The sequence below is a fragment of the Mustela nivalis genome, assembly GCF_964662115.1.
Source record: "Mustela nivalis genome assembly, chromosome: 6".
Taxonomy (NCBI): domain Eukaryota; kingdom Metazoa; phylum Chordata; class Mammalia; order Carnivora; family Mustelidae; genus Mustela; species Mustela nivalis.
In genome coordinates this window covers 115,509,753-115,528,793 of record NC_139025.1, presented here as the reverse complement: position 1 = coordinate 115,528,793, position 19,041 = coordinate 115,509,753, and the positions used below count along the sequence as shown (strand labels likewise).

At 47.3% G+C, this 19,041-nt stretch overlaps 1 protein-coding gene across 11 annotated transcripts in view; it reads right to left on the bottom strand.

The window, feature by feature from the left end:
* Positions 1-16,327: 16,327 nt before the first annotated feature.
* Positions 16,328-19,041, bottom strand: part of NEO1 (neogenin 1) — a 232,936-nt gene continuing 230,222 nt past the window's right edge. For all 11 annotated transcript variants that reach the window (XM_082735725.1, XM_082735726.1, XM_082735717.1 and 8 more), the window contains one exon: positions 16,328-18,900. In XM_082735725.1, the coding sequence (XP_082591851.1) occupies positions 18,817-18,900 (84 nt within the window). In that variant the 3' untranslated portion in view covers positions 16,328-18,816. The remainder of the gene's footprint in view (positions 18,901-19,041) is intronic.

The window sequence follows — 19,041 nt, the reverse complement described above, 5'->3', positions numbered from 1 at the left end:
GGAGGACACAGGATGGGCCCGAGGTGGATGTGCAGGTGTGGAGAGGGTTTGGGTTGGGGATCCAGAGGTGTTGGAGGGCAGCCGGAGGGGACTGGCCTTGATTCTGAAGGCACCCAGGAGCCAGAAGCAGGTTCAGAATGGGGGCCTATGTGAAAGCAGCTCAGATGCCTCCTGAGGGACACTCCTCTTCTCCAACCAGACCCTGCCAGAGCCAAGGTTAGTGGTCTCCCTCCACCTGCCTATCAGGCTGGAACAGGTTTGGCTGCCAAGACCTGCACAGTGGGGAGGGCTGGTCCCGCCATGTCTATCCAGAACCCCTCTCCATGCTCCAGCCAGAATGAAGTCAAGATCAGATTTGGTCCTGAGTTGTCCTAGAATGTGGGGCAGGTCCATATCTCCATGGAGGGGCCACATGAGAGGGAGGCAGTCATCCAGGACAGAAGGTAGTGAGAGATCTTGGGAACCTGGGGAGAGACAAAGCATCCAGCTGTGGTCTCTGTTGGGCAGGAGAATGCCCCTTAAGAATGCCCCTTGGGCCCAGGGAGTTTTCAGAGCTGGAAGGATTTAAGTGGCAGCCTCCACCTGAGTCCGCCCCCCACCCTACTAAGGAAGGCCATAGGACTTGATCCAAAGCCAGTCTAGTCCTGGAGGGGGTGGGGGAATGGAGAGGAGCAGGGGTGGAGTGTCCAGGGGCATGAGGCGTGAGGACCATCCCCCTTGCCATCAGGGCCTGGCCTCACCACCCTCTTCTCTGCACACGTGCGTGCGCACGCGCACACACATGCATTTTATAAAAGCTCTGATCCAGCCCAGCCACTCCTCAGAGACTGGGGAAACCAGGTCCGATGAGTGGGCCGACCCATATCCAAACCCCCACAAGCAATTTTCAAATCTACCACTTTTAAAACAGAAAACGGTAAATGCACCGTGTTGTATATTTTATTTAAATAAAAAAATGCCAGCAGATGCTGTCTTCTTCGGGGGTCAGGGATTGGAGAAGCGAGTAAGGTCAGTAGGGTAGGCTGGAGGGCTCAAGAGCCAGGCTGTGGTGAGTGGGGAGGGCACAGCCCCTAGAGCACATGTGGGCACTTGAGGGGCACAAACCTGTGACCCCAAGAGCAGGGGAGCAAAGATGTGAGGGAGTGTGAGAGGGCTGGCTGTGGGTGCAGGTGTGCTTTGTTTAGGGGCTGGTGACTCATTAAGGAGGAGTGTGAGTGAGTGTGTGTGTCCTTTGTCAGCTGGTGGACATGTGAGACCCTGACTCAGACCCTGCCCCCACCGGCTGCCAGGAATGGGACTCCTTGGTGCTCCCTGAAGGGGAAGGAGGACAGTCACTGTGCATGTGGACTCCAGTGGGATACTAAGGTGGCATTTCCCACTTAGTATGGGAAATACTAAGATGGGCCCTCAGAGGGTGGCTGGGGGACCAAAGGTGATGGCTGGGGTAGGGCGTCATGGTCAGGATGGAGGGTTTCAGGCCAAGAGTGGGGCACAGCTGCTGGGCCCCTGTGCAGGTTGGGGAATCTGAGGGCACACTGGGGATGGGCGGCTTTGCTGTTGGGCGGTGGGGCACCCACTCCCTGCTGACAGACAGGGTCCCTAAGTTCGGCCCCCAGGCCCTCCATGAAGCCTTCAGGCAGGTGCCCTTACCCCCTCCCCCACCTCCCCGGTCTGTGGAGGGTGCCCACCCGTCCTGCGCCTTGCTGGCTAAGGGAGAGGCAGCCATCTGTGGCTGGAACGGTGAAGTCCCCAGGGCTCCCGGCTCGGAGCGGGGACTGCCTGCCATGTGGCTGCCTGCGGGAGGAGGGGAAGTCCTCATAAAAGGGCAGGGAACCCGGTCCCCATCACTGATTGCCAAGTGGATGTTGTTTCCATGGGAACTGGCCTCGGAGTCCCGTTGCTAGGAAGGCAGCTCCACAGGCCCAGTGTCCCCATGACAACTGCCCCCTGCGGCCCAGGCAGCGTGGTTCCTCAGGGACCGGTGGTGGGGAGAGCAGAGGTGGCCCGTGGGGCTGGCCTTTGAGGCTAAGGGGAAGCCTTTTCCAACAGTGATGGAATCCAGCCAAACCTCGAGGGCAGAAGTCCACCTGGGTGGTCCCAGTGAAAGTCACCCACACCCACCACCCCTGCCCACCCAGGACAAATCCCCCAGGTACCTGCACCGGGCCTTTCTCCTCCACTGTGGGCTATGGGGGGCATGTGGGCAGGCGACACCAGCACTGTCTTTTCTGCTCCCTGATTCCAAAAGGACACTAAGTAAATACCCACCTTGTGCCAGTCGCTGGGTGCTTCCGCCTTCTCTCCCTCTACCTACACCACCCTGACTAGTCAGAATTCACCTCCGTTACAGTGAGCCAAAGGGCAGGACGCTCAGCAGGGCAAGGAACTTGCCCCCAACCATGCAGCTAGAATATGAAGGGGTGAGGATGCACACCGAGTCCTGGGGACTCCACACCTGCCCCTTTCTGCCGGTGCCACACTAAGGAGCAGTCTGTCTGGGTGCAAGCAAGAAAGCTTGTGTTGTCTGGAAAATTTTAAAAGCAAGAATAAAAATGACGAAAGTCAGTTGCTTTCTCTTATCTGTCATCATCACCACCTACCAAAATTCTGAACAACATTGGGGATCCAATATTCCCTCCCCACTGTGACGAGCAGCCCCCCACCAGACGTGCCCCTTGCTTGGATGCCTTGCCAAGGGCTGCCAGCCTGGGGGTGAGGGGGTGCAGGCCCGAAAGCCCCCTTTCCACCTTCACAGCAATAAGCCAGAATGACCTTGGTGAAAAAACGCTGAAAAAGTTTGACAAACCCTCCCTCAACTCTGTTTCTTCCCAGCTGCTGGTGTTCGGCTTCTCAGCCAGACTTGGAGAGCTCTCTCTCAGCTTCCCACCCTCCTGTCCCTTCCTTCCAGTCACTTCTTCCTCCACTGCAATCTGGCTCCTGCCTCCTTGCCTCTGGTGGCCCCAGACCAGGTCATGGGCGGCCCTCCCTGCACCCCGAGGGGCAGCTTTGCTGCCTGCATAGCGGAACCCCGCTGACCCGGCTCGCCGGGGCTGCTGAGACCCTGCTCCTGCCTTTCTGTTCTACCTCTGTGGTCAGCCTCAGCATGAGAGGGCTACTTCTCTGTCCTCAAGGGTGGGTAATTTCAGACCACCCCAGGCCCTTCTCTTCTCACTGTGCATATGCTTCCTGGAGATCTCACCCATGCCCTTGGCCCTCCTGGTTGCCCCCTCTGTTCGGGCCCCCGGGCCCCTGAGCTTCAGCCTGGACCCCTGCTGCTCGGGTCCCCTGGCTCCTCATCCTTCTCTGACCCTTCTCTGAACCACCTCTTACTCTTTCTTGAGTTTGGAGTTTCCAGGGCCCCACAGAGCCACGGGCTCTAGTCCTGCCCTGGGCTCTGCAGATTGCGCTTCTCCAGTTTCCTCTCTCCTGAGGGTAGAAATTTCATACACACAGAAGAAGATATAAATAAACACGTAATACATACATAAAATAAGTACATAAATAAGACATTAAAAATATAAGCAGCCATGTACCAGTCACTCAGTTTAAAAAACAGAGCACAAGGAATTCCTTTGAAGGCCTTGGTGCTGGTCCCCAACTGTATCTCTCTCCCTCTCTCCAAGGAAAACCACTCATTCGAACTGTCTCTCCTTCCCTTACTTTTCCTGGTACTTTTATTGCCGAAATAAAATGTCTCTCAACCATATACTCAGTTGCTTACCAAGGTTGGGGGAGGGGCGGGGATTGGAAGTAGCTGTCTTTGCAAGGAGGAGAATTTCATCAATAACACTCAGAATCAGCGATTTGGGGATAATTCAAAGCAGACCGAGTTTTAGTTCCTTTTCTTGTTTTCCATTTCTTTACAAATGATCTACCTTTTCATTGCCTGCCCGCCTCCACTTTCCTATACCACTAAGTACATCTGTAAAAATCTGAGCTTTGTGTAAGTGGTATCTGCCGTATATGGTCTCCAGTAGTTTGCTGGTTTTGTTCAATATTGTAATTTTGAGACCCTGTTGATGCACGGAGCATAGTTAACTCATTTTCACTACTGCATTACATTCCAATGTATGATATGCCCCCCATTTTCATAGGCATTCTTCTGGAGCTAGCTCTCTTGGTCAGTTCCAGTTCCCGTTATTATAAACACTGCTACTAGAAATGTTCTTGGGGCGCCTGAATGGTTCAGGTGGTTAAGCGTCTGCCTTCAGCTCAGGTCATGATCCCAGGGTCCTGGGACGGAGCCCCACATCGGGCTCCCAGTTGAGCGGGAAGCCTGCTTCTTCCTCTCCCACTCCCCCTGCTTGTATTCTCTCTCTCTCTCTCTCTGTCAAATAAATAAATAAAATCTTTAAAAAAAGAAAGAAAAGAAAAGAAACGTTCTGTCTGTGGCTCCAGAGAAAGATGCGTAAAAAGATCTCTAGGCTCTGTATCCAGTTGCGGAATAATGGAGTCATAGGGTGAATTAATCTTGGCTTTACAAGATCAGGCCAAACTGTTTTAAGTAGTTCCAACAATTTATACTCCCAGCTGCAGTGTATGAGCTACTCTTGCTCCACGTTCTTGCCAGTAAGTGGAATCATCAGACTCTGTTATTTTTCCCAATCTAGTGATATCCGAGTATGTTTTAATGCGCAAATCCCTAATTACTAGTAAGGTTGAATGTTTTCTCACATATTCATTTGCCATTCCTATTTCCTCTTCTGAGAAATATTTCTTCATGTGTTTTGCCTGATTTCCCATGATCTTGTTATTGGTTTGTAGCAGTTTTACTCACACACACACACACACACACACATACACACACACACACATGCACACACGCACACATGTCTATTTGGGAAACACATTCTTTGTTCATGAGATGTTACAAATGTCTTCTTCCTATTTACGGCTTTGATTTTCACTTTTTTGGTTTTGATAAGCAGAGGTTTTACATTTTAGTGAGGCCCAGTTTAGCAATGTATTTTCTAAAATGTCTAGTGTTTCTTTAGTGTCTTTTCTGCTGGCTTAAGAAACCCATCTGCCTCTGCTGTTTTAAAGATATCCTTCTATATTAATTTGTAAAAATGTGAAGTGTTGCTTAACCTACCTGACCTAACTTTGGTCTGTTGTCAGGCTAGAATTCAACTTCATTTTTGCCCCATACGGACAACCAGTTGTTCCTAGTAATTTGCACTGTCACTTACACTTCATTTCTGGGTCCATATGGAGGCTCTGTGTTCAGTACTATTAGCTTGCCTATCCTTGTCCAAATGGTACCCTGCTTAGTCACTATAGCTTTATAAAGTATGTTGAGTGAGTCCCCACCTTCTTTCTCTTAAGGAATGTCTTGGCTACTCTAGGTTCTGTATTATCATATATACATTGTAAAATCACTTTGGTAAGATGCATGAAGAATTCAATGGACTCATTTGAAATTACGTAAATATTAATACTTATATTCCTATGGATGAACAGAACACAATTCCCCCCCCTCACTTGGGTCTTCTTTAATTTTTTTTTTTTTTTTTTTTACTATTCAGGCTAATTAGCCCTCGCTGCCCCAACAGAAAAAGCTCCAAATTTCAATGGTTTCACACAATAAGGGATTATTCCAGCTCAAGTAGATTCCTGTGCAGGCCAGGCAGCCCCTGTCTTCACAGATGCGAGCTGGAACCCCCCAGTCCTCTGATCACTGTGGGAGGAGCGGAGACAACTGGAAGAGATGAGTGATGACGAACGAACCCTTCTCTCCAGGAGCGGCGCACTCCACTTCCTCTCATAGTCTGTTGTCACTTGGCCACCATGGAACTGCCAAGGAGGCCGTGAAACATGAGGGAGCGTATGGGATATTTGCTGGGCATTAACTGTCTCTGCCAAATCATTCACACGGCTTTATCGTTTTCTTCATGACGATTTGTACATGTTGTTAGATTTATTCCTTGTACCTTGATCATTATGTTGTGATTGCTGATTGTATCTATTTGCTTCACAGAGGCTGAGTTTTGACAAATGTACACAGTCCTACAACTCCCCCTAACTGTTAAGATGGAGAACATTTCCATCGCTCGTCCAAACCCTTACGTTCCTTTGCAGTCAATCCCTGTCCTCCCACTCCTGGCCCCTGGCAGTCTGCCTCTGTCACTAAAGTTTTGTTTTTTTCTAGAATTTCATATAAATGGAATCATAAAATATGTGTCTCTTGTGTCTGATTTCTTTCATTTAGTCTTTTTCTTTTCTTTTTTTTTTTTTTTTAAGATTTTTTTCTTTATTTATCTGACAGAGATCACAAGTAGGCAGAGAGGCAGGCAGAGAGAGAGGAGGAAGCAGGCTCCCTGCAGCGCAGAGAGCCCGATGTGGGGCTCGATCCCAGGACCCCGGGATCATGACCTGAGCCGAAGGCAGAGGCTTAACCCACTGAGCCACCCAGGTGCCCCTCTTTCATTTAGTCTTAAGCTTTTAAGATCTGTCCGTGTTATGTGTACTGCACAGCCACACTCCCTTTATGGAGAAGCCGCAATTTGCTTACTCATTCCCTAACTGCAGAACACTCGGGTTGTTTCCAGTCTTTAATTATTCAGAATAAAGCTCTTATGAACATTCATGTTCAAGTCTTCATGTGGACATGGATTTTCATTTACCTTGAATAAAGAACTAGGGCACCTGGATATCTCAGTTAAACAACTGACTCGGTTTCAGCAGGGGTCATGATCTCAGGGTTGTGACATCAAGCCCTGAGCCCCAAGGTGGAATCTGCTTGTCTCTCTTCCTCTCCCTCTGCCCTTCCCCCTCTCACTGCCGCCTCAAATACATAAGTAAAATCTTTTAAAAAATAAATATCAGAGAGGCATTGCTGGGTCATATGTTTATATGTTTATATGTTTAAAGTATATGTTTAACTTTATAAGAAACTGCTAGATTATTTTTTGAGCTGGAATGTTTTGCATTCCCATCCACCAGCAGCTGTAGAAGAGTTCTGGTTATTGCACATCCTTGCACCAATCGATATGGTCGGTCTTTAATTTTTACCATCAAGAGATTGTGTTATATTAACTCCTGGTTTTAGCCTGCATTTCCATAATAACTAAAGTGCTGAGCATCTTTTCAGGTGTTTATTTGCTATCAATATTTATTTGTACTTTGGTAATGTGACCATTCCAATCTTTACCCATTGCTTTTTGCTTGTATTCTGAATATACTATTAAGTTATAAATAATATATTCAGAATATAAGCCCTTTTTAGCATGTATGTTTTGTAAATATTTTCTCCTAGCTTATGGCTTGCCTTTTCATTTTCTTAACCATGCCTTTCAACACTTTTTAAAAAAAGATTTTATTTATTTATTTGACAGAGATCACAAGTAGGCAGAGAGGAAGGCAGAGAGAGGAGGAAGCAGGCTCCCTGCTGAACAGGGAGCCTGATGTGGGGCTTGATCCAGGACCCTGGGATCATGACCTGAGCCAAAGGCAGATGCTTTAACCTACTGAGCCACCCAGGCGCCCCCTTTTCAACAGTTTTTTTAAAGCTTTATTTATTTATTTTAGAGAGGGAAAGAGAGAGAGAGCATGAGCAGGAGGGGCAGAGGGGGAGGGAGAGAGAGAATCTCAAGCAGACTCCATGGCCAGCATGAGCCTGAAGTGGGGCTCAATCTCACCACCCTGAAATTATGACCTGAACCAAAAGGAAGAATCAGATATTTAACCGACTAAGTCACTCAAGTTCCCCAAGAGGTAAACATTTTCAGTTTTGATCATGTTCAACTTACTGAATTTTTCTTTTATGATTTGTGACTTTGGACAAGGGAATTAAAAGGGTACACTAGAAAATATTTACTTAACACAAAGGAAGGCAGTAACAGAGTAATAGAAGGACCAAAAAAAAAAAAAAAAAAAAGACATAGAAAACAAATAGCAAAATGCCATGTGTAAATCCTACCTTATCAGCAATTATATAAAATGCAAATAATAAACATTCAAATTAAAAAGCAGAAATTTGCAGAATGAATAATACAACTCTATAATTTTGATAGATATGTATTAATATATAATATAATCAAAATATACTATAAATACATTAATATGTATTAATATATTTATATGTTAAATAATACTCCTTGTTGATGTATTATTTAATATATTAAACATACACTATACATATAAAATTTCAACTCTATGCTATCTATGAGAGACACATATCTCATATTCAAAGACACGAGTTGAAAGGATGTGAAAAGATACATCAGACAAATTTTAGCCAAAAGGGAGCTGGAATGGCTATATTAATAACAAAGTGTATTTTAAGACAAAATAGGTACTAAAGACAAAGAATATTTTAAAATGATAAAAGGGTCAATCTATGAAAAAGATTTAACAATTAAAAACACATATACACCTAACAATAGAGCCCCCAAATCCATAAAGCAAATCTGACATAATGGAAGGGAGAAATAGATAACAGCGACAGTTGTAGACTTTAATACCACTTTCTATAATGGGTAAAATGACTGGATAAACAATCAGGAAGGAAACAGAAAATTTGAACAACACAAACCAACTAGATTTTATTTTTTTTTAAAGATTTTATTTATTTATTTGACAGACAAGAGATCACAAGTAGGCAGAGAGGCAGGCAGAGAGAGAGAGAGAGGAGAAAGCAGGCTCCCTGCTGAGCAGAGAGCCCGATGCGGGGCTCGATCCCAGGACCCTCAGATCATGACCTGAGCCAAAGGCAGAGGCTCAACCCACTGAGCCACCCAAGTGCCCCAAACCAACTAGATTTAACAGACATCTAGTACACCCCACCTAACAACAGCAAAATACATTACCTTTCTCAAGTACCCATGGAACATTCTCCAGGATAGACAGGTGTTAGCCACAAAACAAGTCTCAAAAGAGTTAAAATCATACAAAGAATATTCTCTGATGACCATATAGTGAAATTAGAAGTTCATAACAGAAGGAAATCTGCAGGGGCGCCTGGGTGGCTCAGTAGGTTAAAGCCTCAGCCTTTGGCTCAGGTCATGATCTCAGGGTCCTGGGATTGAGCCCCGCATGGGGCTCTCTGCTCAGCAGGGTGCCTGCTTCCCTTCCTTGCTCTCTCTGCCTACCTTTCTGCCTACCTGTGATTTCTATCTGTCAAATAAATAAATAAATTTCTTAAAAAAACAAAAAAGAAGGAAATCGGCAAAATTTGCAACTGTATGAAAATTAAACAACAGACTTCTAAATAATAATAGGCTCAAAGAAGAAATCACAATGAATATTAGAAAGTAAAATGAGATGAATGGAAACAAAATGCAGCATACCAAAACTTATGGGGTGCAGCAAAAGCAGTGTTCAGAGAGAAATTTATAGCAAATAAGCTACCATAGTTTAAAAAAGACCTTAAATCAATAACCTCAACATTCACCTTAGGAAGCTTGGAAAAGAAAAACAAACTAAACAAATCAGGTAGAAGGAAGGAAATAATAAAGATTAGAGCAGAAATACAAAACAATGATACAGGAATCAGCAAAACCAAAAGTTGCTCCTTTGAAAAGATCAACAAAATTGACAAATTTTGACAGTTTGACAGCTGACCCTGTTGGAGACTGTAAGGCAATTAAGTCCAGTTCCAAAAATGAGGTAATACGTACTCTTCGCAAAATGCACATCATTTTGTATAAAGTAGATTTAGAGAGAGCATTAACATGCTGTTGACACTCTCAGCAGAGAGAGTATATTTCCCCCTGGTAATTTTGACAAAAATTGCCAATTTGGAACCTCCCAAGTAGCAAATTTTTTTTTAATTTTTGTGAACAAACTTGAATTGTAGTTTCTTTGATCTGACAATCAATAACTTTAACAAAGATCTGAGTTTTTCAAGGAAGTTTTCATATGCAAATATTACAGTTTTACCTCATTTGTGACATCAAATTAACCCTGTTAATGCTATATAGAGAAAATGGACTCATAACTTGGCATTAAAAAAAAAAATCTAGTGGCGTCTGGGTGGCTCAGTTGGTTAAGTGGCTGCTTCGGCTGAGGTCATGATTTAGGGGTCCTGGAATTGAGCCCCACATCAAGGTTCTCACTCAGCAGGGAGCCTGCTTCTCCCTCTGTTTTTGCCCATGCTCCTTCTCTCTCTCTCAAATAAATAAATAAAATCTTTTAAAAAATAATAAAAAAAATCTAGGCTGCCAACTCAACCAACCACAACAACAAAAAACCAGAGAAGAGAAGGAGTGAGAAAACTCGAAATACTAACAGGAAGACGAGAGGGGATATTACTACTTACCTAAAAGAAAAAGGAACAGAGGGGTAAAGCGTGGACAGCTGTATGCCAACAAATTAGATAACCCCAAGAAATGGGGCAAATTCTTAGAAACATACAAACTACCTAAACTGAATCAAGAAGAAATAGAGAATCTGAATAGATCTAGAACAAGCAGAGAGATTAAGTTAGTAATAAAACTTCCCTTAAAAAAAATAGTCCAGGACCAGATGGCCTCACTGGAGAATTCTACCAAATGTTTACAGAACAATTAACTCCAATCTTTTAAAACAGAAGAGGAGGGAACACTTCCCTTACTCTACGAGGCCAGTATTACACGTCCTCGTAATGCTGATAAGCAAAATCAGTTTTAAAATATATATATATATATCAGAAACCCTACATACCCAAATCCCTTATGAATATGGACACAAAAATCTTCAACGAATTCTCAGGGGAGATGACCATTTTTACTTGCTTTTTAAATACGTCAGTGCCAGTCAGTTTTCCTGACAGCCTGGAAGCTTCCCTGTCAGCGCTCTGGCTGTGGGCAGTGTTAGCCGCTCCCTCCCTGCCTTCCAGGGTCCTGGTGTTAGGATCCTGCTTAGGGGAGGAAGCACCAGCTTCCATTTTCTTTTGCCACTTGGGGTCAGGTTTTTGGTCCTTTGTGAGGGAAATCCCTTACTTTCTTTTTGAGCCAATCATTTCTAAGTAACCTGGTTGTAATTTAGCCGGTATCTGAACTTGCCCTGCTCTACGGATCTAGTGGAAGCAGGAATTTTTAGTGGAATTCTCATGAATTCCTCACCGTCCTCAGTGTTGACTTACTCCGTGACCCCTGCATGCTGCAGTCAGGGTTGGACATTCCTTCCTTTACCAGATCATCACTCTGCTGGGTCTCGGCACTTGTGCTGAGTGGTCATTTCTGTCCGTGAAATGTCTGTGTTCCCCTCTAGACTGTGAACACATCAACAGAGATAGTCTTAATCATTTTGTATTCTTGGTGCCTGGCGCAAGGTGGAGCCTTGGGGTTATTTGTGAAGCCACGAGTGATTCCCAGCTTCTTGGGTAAAGAAGACCCTTTTCTGACTGGTCCCAAATATTCCTCTTCTCACATCAGCTGCCCATGGGCAAGATCTCTTTGGCTCCAATTCCAGCCAGTTTCCCTTCTCTGTGTTAGTCTAGAATGTTCATCAGCTGGTTCTCCTGCCATGTCCTAGGCAACTTTGTCCATGGGAGTTTGATCCATCATTTTGTCTTCAAGAGTAGGTCTGCCTTCCTGGCCTCTTTCAAAAAGCTGCCCGGAATTCTCAGGAAGACCTGGGTTTTGGGTTTATGAAAAGAACCCAGCTTATTCTTACCTCTCTAGGATGGACCCTCCCCCGGAGGTACCTGGCCAACCAAACCCAGCTGATGGGGCCTAGAACCACTGCTGCACTGTTCCAGGGATTCTGGGGAGGATAGCATCAGCTCTGTACACCCTCTGTGTCCTCTGACCTGGCCCACTGGGACGCCAGGGCTTAATCCAATGACAGCAGGCTGAGCACAGTCCTAGAGGCCCTGGTCTTAGCAGGAACAGGGGTGGCTGAGACTTGTTCTTCAAGCAATGCTGATGGCCACATGAAGTGAGCAGCCTTCCAGCTCTGCAGAGGCTCCTCCCCACTCCAGATAGTAATTCCTACACTCATAGTAATTCCTACACTCAGCTCAGCCTTACCTCCTCCGAGAAGCCTGTCGGAGTGTGTGCTCCTGGAATGTGTTAGGATGTTGTCCAAGTCTCCCAGCACTGGGCATGGTATCTTCAAGTCCATCTTCCTCAGCTAAGTTCATTCAGTGAACACCTATAATGTACTAGGCACTGGGATGGAGAATCCAAAACCACCGGTTATGTTGAGTCCTTAAAGATGGATAGGAATTTACTGGGCATAGAAAGCCAGTCATGAGGGTCATGGGTAGGGTGACAATGTGAGGCAAAGAGAAGGGTCTAGAGGTCAGACATCACAGCTTAGGCTGTAAGTGCAAATTGCAAATAAATGTCAAGAGGTAAAAGGGGCTGCGTTGATCTCTTTTCCGCAGGGCAGGTGATGGAGAAGTGATTGCTAAGCACGGGACAGAGGTCAGATCTGAGTTAGAAAAGTCACCCTTGTATTTGTGTGGAGGCTGGAGAGACAGAAGTAGGGGGTCAGCAAGGAGTCTGCCCCACAATGATTAAGAGAGAGCTGCAGGATTTGCTGAGAGGTGTGCTGTGGTGTTGAGGGGAGAGTTTAGAATGGCTCTCAGATCTCTCCTTTGGGAGGCCAGGTCCAGAGAAGAAGGCAGACCCATTAATGAGAGACAGGCATGTAGCATATGTACCTGTCAGGTGGCGGGCCACTGCTCCAGGGCACTGGGATGGAGAGGGTGGACATCTACGACTACAACCGAGACACTAGCTGAAGTCAGCCTGCCTCTTAAAATCAGAATAAAGCTGACTGGTTTTCACATTCCTTGACCTGTGAAAGGTCTCACACCCTTCTCCCTGCCCCCTGGATTTCTGTGAATTCTCTGGTTTAGGTTTGTTTGTTTGTTTGTTTTGGTCGTTTCCAGCTCTGGGCTCCTATTTCTGGTGATCCAATCCCATTTATGGTCGCCCTCACGCCAGATTTGTAGTCTGCCCATCCCCACATTGGTCCACCTGCCCCTTTTTTTTTATTGGGGAGAAGCCAGTAACTCATGCCAGGCCTTGTGGACATGGCAGATTTCATGCAAGATCTGGGGAGTCAGGGGGCGCCTGGGTGGCTCAGTGGGTTAAGCCGCTGCCTTTGGCTCAGGTCATGATCTCAGAGTCCTGGGATCGAGTCCCACATCGGGCTCTCTGCTCAGCAGGGAGCCTGCTTCCTCCTCTCTCTCTCTGCCTGCCTCTCTGCCTACTTGTGATCTCTCTCTGTCAAATAAATAAATAAATCTTTAAAAAAAAAAAAGATCTGGGGAGTCAGAGGGGGTTTGTTTCTAGTTGTGCAAGGAGCAGACAGCCTTAAATTACTCTCCGACCATCCCATTTGAAAACACACTTTGGGCACCTTAAGGGCAGCCATTTCCTGCTGGGGCTACCTTCCCACCTTGCCCCTCACTCTCTCACCATCTTGCTTATACCTGCTGCCAGCATACCCTCACCCCTGACATCATTTCAGGAAATTCTGAATTCCTCTTACTCCATAGTGCAGCAAGAGCTCCTTCTAACCCTTCTCAGCTCAGCTCCAGGCCCATCTTTTCACTTCCAAAACCCATCAAGTTCCTCCTTGTTGAGTAAAAGAGTGTTTGGGGGGGCACCTGGGTGGCTCAGTGGGTTAAAGCCTCTGCCTTCGGCTCCAGTTGTGATCCCAGGGTCCTGGGATCGAGCCCCATACTGGGCTCTCTGTTCAGCAGGGAGCCTGCTTCCCTACCCCCCACCCTGCTCACCTGCCTCTCTGCCTGCTTGTGATCTCTTGTCTGTCAAATAAATAAATAAAACATTAAAAAAAAGTGTTTGGGGATGAACACCATCCATTCTGCTTAGAAAGTATTTGCAGTGTTAAATAGCACTTTTTCAACATCACGTAATTTCAAAGATTATGAAAAATGTTAAGTATTCTTTTCCTTCAATTAGTCTCTCCCACCTCTTTTCATAGCTCTCCTGGTGAACCTCCTCCTTTGGTAGCTGGAAGCCCAAGGTGAAGAGTTGCACCTGCTCTCTGGGGGCCCTCGTGGCTCCCTCCTTCTCTCTCCCTGCCCATGTCCCCTTCCCCATCAACTTGATGGTGTGTTCAGCGATGTTCTCCAGTCTCTCCTGGTGATACCACACCCCTGGTATGGGAAAATGGCTGAGATCAGGAGGGACGGAGGGACTGGGGAAAGAGCCTCGTTCATAATGTTCATCTTAGAACCAATCTGGAGGACATCCTTGCCCTAGTTCCCAGCACCAAGTCGGTCACTGTGGCATCAGCATCATTTCTTAGGACTGCCAGGCACACAGGTCTTTGTTATCTTTCAAGTTCACCCCAGGACACCAAATGGCCATGGCTGCTGGAATGGGAGGGTCCTGGCACAACAACAAGAGAGACTTATTAAGATCCCTCCAAATGAGGGGTGGGGTGGTATTTGTGTGGGAAACCTTCCAACACGCTCCTGGTCCTGAGTCTTCATGACTGTCCAACCATCCAGGAGACACACATCTGCTGTTGTCAGAAACTGCCCCAGCATCAGGTGTTTGGAGAGGAGGAATTAACACAACCCCACAGTCCACAGTAGTCCGGTGGAAAGGGACTCAGATCAACAAATCACTATAAAACGTGCCAAGAGCTCCATCTAGGGATACAGAGGAGGATGAGCACTGGCAGGTTGTCCGGCTGTTAGAGCAGGCACGGCGTTACCCCAATGTTTAGAGCAGCAATGGCCACGGTGGCCAAACTGGAAAGAACCAAGATGCCCTTCAACGGACGAATGGATAAGGAAGATGTGGTCCATATCCACTATGGGGTATTATGCCTCCATCAGAAAGAATGAATACCCAACTTTTGTAGCAACATAGACGGGACTGGAAGAGATTATGCTGAGTGAAATAAGTCAAGCAGAGAGAGTCAATTATCATATGGTTTCACTTATTGTGGAGCATAACAAATAGCATGGAGGACATGGGGAGATGAAGAGGAGATGGGAGTTGAAGGAAATTGGAAGGGGAGGTGAACCATGAGAGACTATGGACTCTGAAAAACAGTCTGAGGGGTTTGAAGGGGCAGGGTGTGGGAGGTTGGGGGAGCCAGGTCGTGGGTATTAAGGGGGGCACGTATTGCATAGAGCACTGGGTGTGGTGCAAAAACAATGAATACTGTTACGCTGAAATTAGAAAAAAAAAAGAGGGGGGGGTCCATGTGCAATACTATGATGTCTGTTTCACCATCACTTTCTGCGGCTAGAATGCTGGGTGCACCCAGCCCTGGGAGGCTAGGACTGGAGAACTCGGCAGACCAGCACAGATGTTAGCACTGAAAGCTCTGACACCATCTGAGGTCACTAATGGGAATGAAGAGATTTGGGTTTAAGAAGGTACATTCAGCAGCAAAGCAGATGAAGTGCTGGGGCTGAGGGAGCTGCTGGTAAGGACATGGGGCTCCTTGTCCCCTACTTGATTGCCAGTTGTGGAGGGGAGGGCCTACGGCTGCTGTGCTCACCATTATTCCAAGTCTAGACCCTCAGATACTGTAAGAAATCTCACAGCGTTATGGACTGAATATCTGTATCCCCTAATTCACATACTGAAATCCTAATTCCCAATGGAATGGTATTGGAAGGTGGGACATTTGGGAAGTGATTAGGTCACAAGGGCAGAGCCCCCATGAATGGGATCGGTGCTCTTCGAAAAAGCCCCGAGATCTCTCTTGCCACATGAGGCCACAGCAAGAAGACAGCATCTTAGAACCAGGAAGCAGGTCTTCACCAGACTCCAGATCTGCTGCTACTTTGAGCTTGGACTTCCCAGCTTCCAGAATTTTGAGAAATCACTGTTTGCTGTCTGAGGTCCCCAGGCTATCGTATTTTTGTTAGAACAGCCCAAGCTAAGACAGTGCAGGTGGACAGGAAGTGAGGCAGCCTGGCAAAGGCGGGGCCCAGAGCAGACCTGCTCCACATGTCACCCCAGAGAGGTGGGCTGGGAGCGGAAGGCCTGGATCTGCACGGTTGCCGAAAGATCGAGCTGCGGCCAGGATAATGCCACACCAGGGACTTGGCCTCTACACCTTCCAGGAGCACCTGCACTTCTCTGTGAGGGTCCCTTGGTTCTTTCCACCTTCCGTTCCTTGGGGTGGCTCCGTCCATACAGGGCAGCGACGGTGGCATGGGGGGTGGGGACAGGATTCATCTTCAGGGCTGGCAGATGACCTGACCGTGGCCGACCTGACCGCAGGCTACCTGACTGCGGTCTCCCAGCTCACCCGCCACACCTCCCTCAGGGCCCCTCAGAACTCCTGCCTTTAAGACTGTGAGGGCAACAGTGAAGTCATGTCAAGGCCGGGAACCAGGGACGCCAAAGCTCTTGTTTTTTTAAGGAAAAAGTAAACAAACTCTTTGACCACACCGGAGTTTGATTGGATTAAAAAAGTGTATTGGATTTCCAATACTAAATAAAAACATGAAATTGTTTTTTAAAAAGCCATAGAGTTTACAGCATCAACTACAGAAAAGGCCAAACAAGTGTGTACAGAAACCAGGCCCCAGCAGCCCTCCAGGCCCCCCTCCAGCAGGCAACAAGGCAACAGACACGTTTGTTCCAAATCCTCCTGAAGGAAGCTGCCGAGCAGCAGCGCAACTAGGACATTACAAGACACACAATGGTTTAATTTCAAAAATCACAGGAATATGTAAGAAAATGTATTAAACTGTGAAAAGGTGCAATACAGAATAGCTTTCCTTTTTCTTAATTTTAAAAAATCCCCCAACTTTGAACAGTTATTTTATTTAAAAATAGGCCCCTCCCCCCGCCCCCGTTCCGCGGCAGTATCCAGGTGCCGAGGCCCTGAGGTAACACGAGTGTCAGGGTTCGCGGGAGGGAACGCCCCGAATACCGAGCACGTTTCTTTGGGCAAAAGGTAAGACAGCTTCTGGGGAATCTAGCCCTCCTGGTGTCCAGAGTGCTCTCCTCAGGACCAGTTTAAGTGCACTGGTTTTCCAGAATCCCACCTGGCACAGTCCTCTGTGACCGGCTGGCACGCGGCGGGACTCCCGGCATTGCACTTCTCATTGCCCCCAAAATAATAAATACAGAGTTCATCTACAAAACCAATATGTGTGAAGACCTCAAAAGGAGAAATAACGACTGTACAAAGGCAAGTGGGGTGTCTGTGGGGCCAGGGAAGAGCCCAGGGCCCCTGGGGCTGGTGGGCTGGGTACCCGCCCGTGGTCTCAGCGGCTGACCTCTTCCTGGCTACAGAAACAAAGCCTGATGCGCCTTCCACACTGCCTTCTGGGGAGTTGGGGGGAGTAGGGGAAGATGCCTGATGGTCAGTCCTGGATTTTGTTAATATTCTCAATATTAAAAAAAAAAAAAACCCACCTCAGCTCCTTACCTTTTTAAGACAAAGAACGTAAGGGCTGTTTGCAAAGGCAAAGGGCCTCCCAGCATGTCCCAGGAGCTTCCTGCTACCCGTGCTGATCAGGGGCTTCGCTGAGCTGCTGGGATGGAAGAGGTGGTGGTCCCCTCTGCTGTCCCTGACCCCTGCTACCTCCAGAACAATGTTCAGAAAGGAGTGGAGAGCCTTGGGGGTGCTGCAGCCCCTGCCAGCCTCATTCTTGTGAGTGCTTTCCCTAAGGGGCTCTGAAACACGGCAGCAAGAGCCGGACCGGCCAAGGACAGGAACTAGAGAGAAGCAAGGAGTCCTGTGAGGAAACCAAGTGCCTTTCTTTACCTCCCACGACCCCCAGGGAACACATGGAGACAGCAGGAAAGGACTCCGTCTTGCCCCCTGACTTTCCGGGAACGGCTGGGGCTCTCGGCCTGCTCCGTGACACTCCAGAGATCGGAAGTGCAGCACTGGCTCCTCAGCATGGACATTCTCACCAGGATGTGACCCACTCATCAGGGCAGCTAAGTCCTCGAACTCACCTATTGCACAGAAGAATTTTTTAACAAGACCCAAATGAAAGTCCAGTTGCAACTTAGTGACAATAGAGATGGACATGCCAGGACAGGACGAAAAAGAAGATGCTTCCGTTCTCTGCAGGCTTCTGGAAGAAAGCACGACGACTGAAACATTCACAGACCTCAGCAGCCCCTCCACTTCCTATTCCCAACCCCCCGGCCCACCCCCACCCCAATACTTTGAAACTGCACAGAAAGCAACAAATAAGTCTTTTCAATGTTACATTTCATTCAAATAGATCTGTGATCTCACAGTGATGAGAGGAGAAAAGTCAGGCCTTTAATAATTATAATAAAAAATAATAAAAAAGCTTACAAACAGCAATGCAACATTTCCTCCCCCCTCAAAGTGATGGATTAACAGCTGGTAGAGGATGCAATGACTCGGAATTGAAAAATAAAAACAAAAAACAAGCCAACCCCTGGAACAACCCACACTGTCAATGACTTTCCATACGTAATTCAGACAAGTAGTCAAATGTTAACCACTTGTGGAGAACACCATGAACTCCCTTGGTTTTTCTTTCGAAGGTAAAATAAAATAGGACACAAATAAAACTGTACGTGAATGCCAATGTCTACACTCCATGAAGGTGATGCGGCCGCAGTACAAAGACACAGCCTGACCACAAAATGAAATGTACGGTGCACTTCTTGCCTCTTCCCTGGACACAAAATTTTGGCCCATGGTGCCCAGTCCTGCAGGGTATCAGCAGGCAAAGGGAAGCCGCCTTGATACGGGCTTCTTCCAGGCCGACCAGGAGAAGGCAGGTGGCCGTGCCTGGAGCTGGCCCCACGCAGGGGCGTCGGCTGGTCTGCTCGCTCGCTCTGTGTTCTTAAGTGCTGTCTTAACGTGCTCTGTACAATCCTTGCTTTCCAGGCTCTGTCCCAAGACTTCTCGACCCAGGTCTGCAGTCAGGTCCTGGGGAAGGTCTCATGCTGTCGTGATGGCATTTAGGTCCTTCATTAGTCCTTCCAGGTGGGCCATCTCTTTGGTCAGCTCATCTGGTTCATAGCTCTGGGGAAAGAGAAGGCACATAAGCCATCAGATCCGCTCCTGGCGCAGAGGAGATGCTCAGAGATGTCTGCTCAAAGTATGAGTGCATCTGTTTCACACCTCTGGGCCTGCACACAACATAGTGTGACCGGCACACTTGCA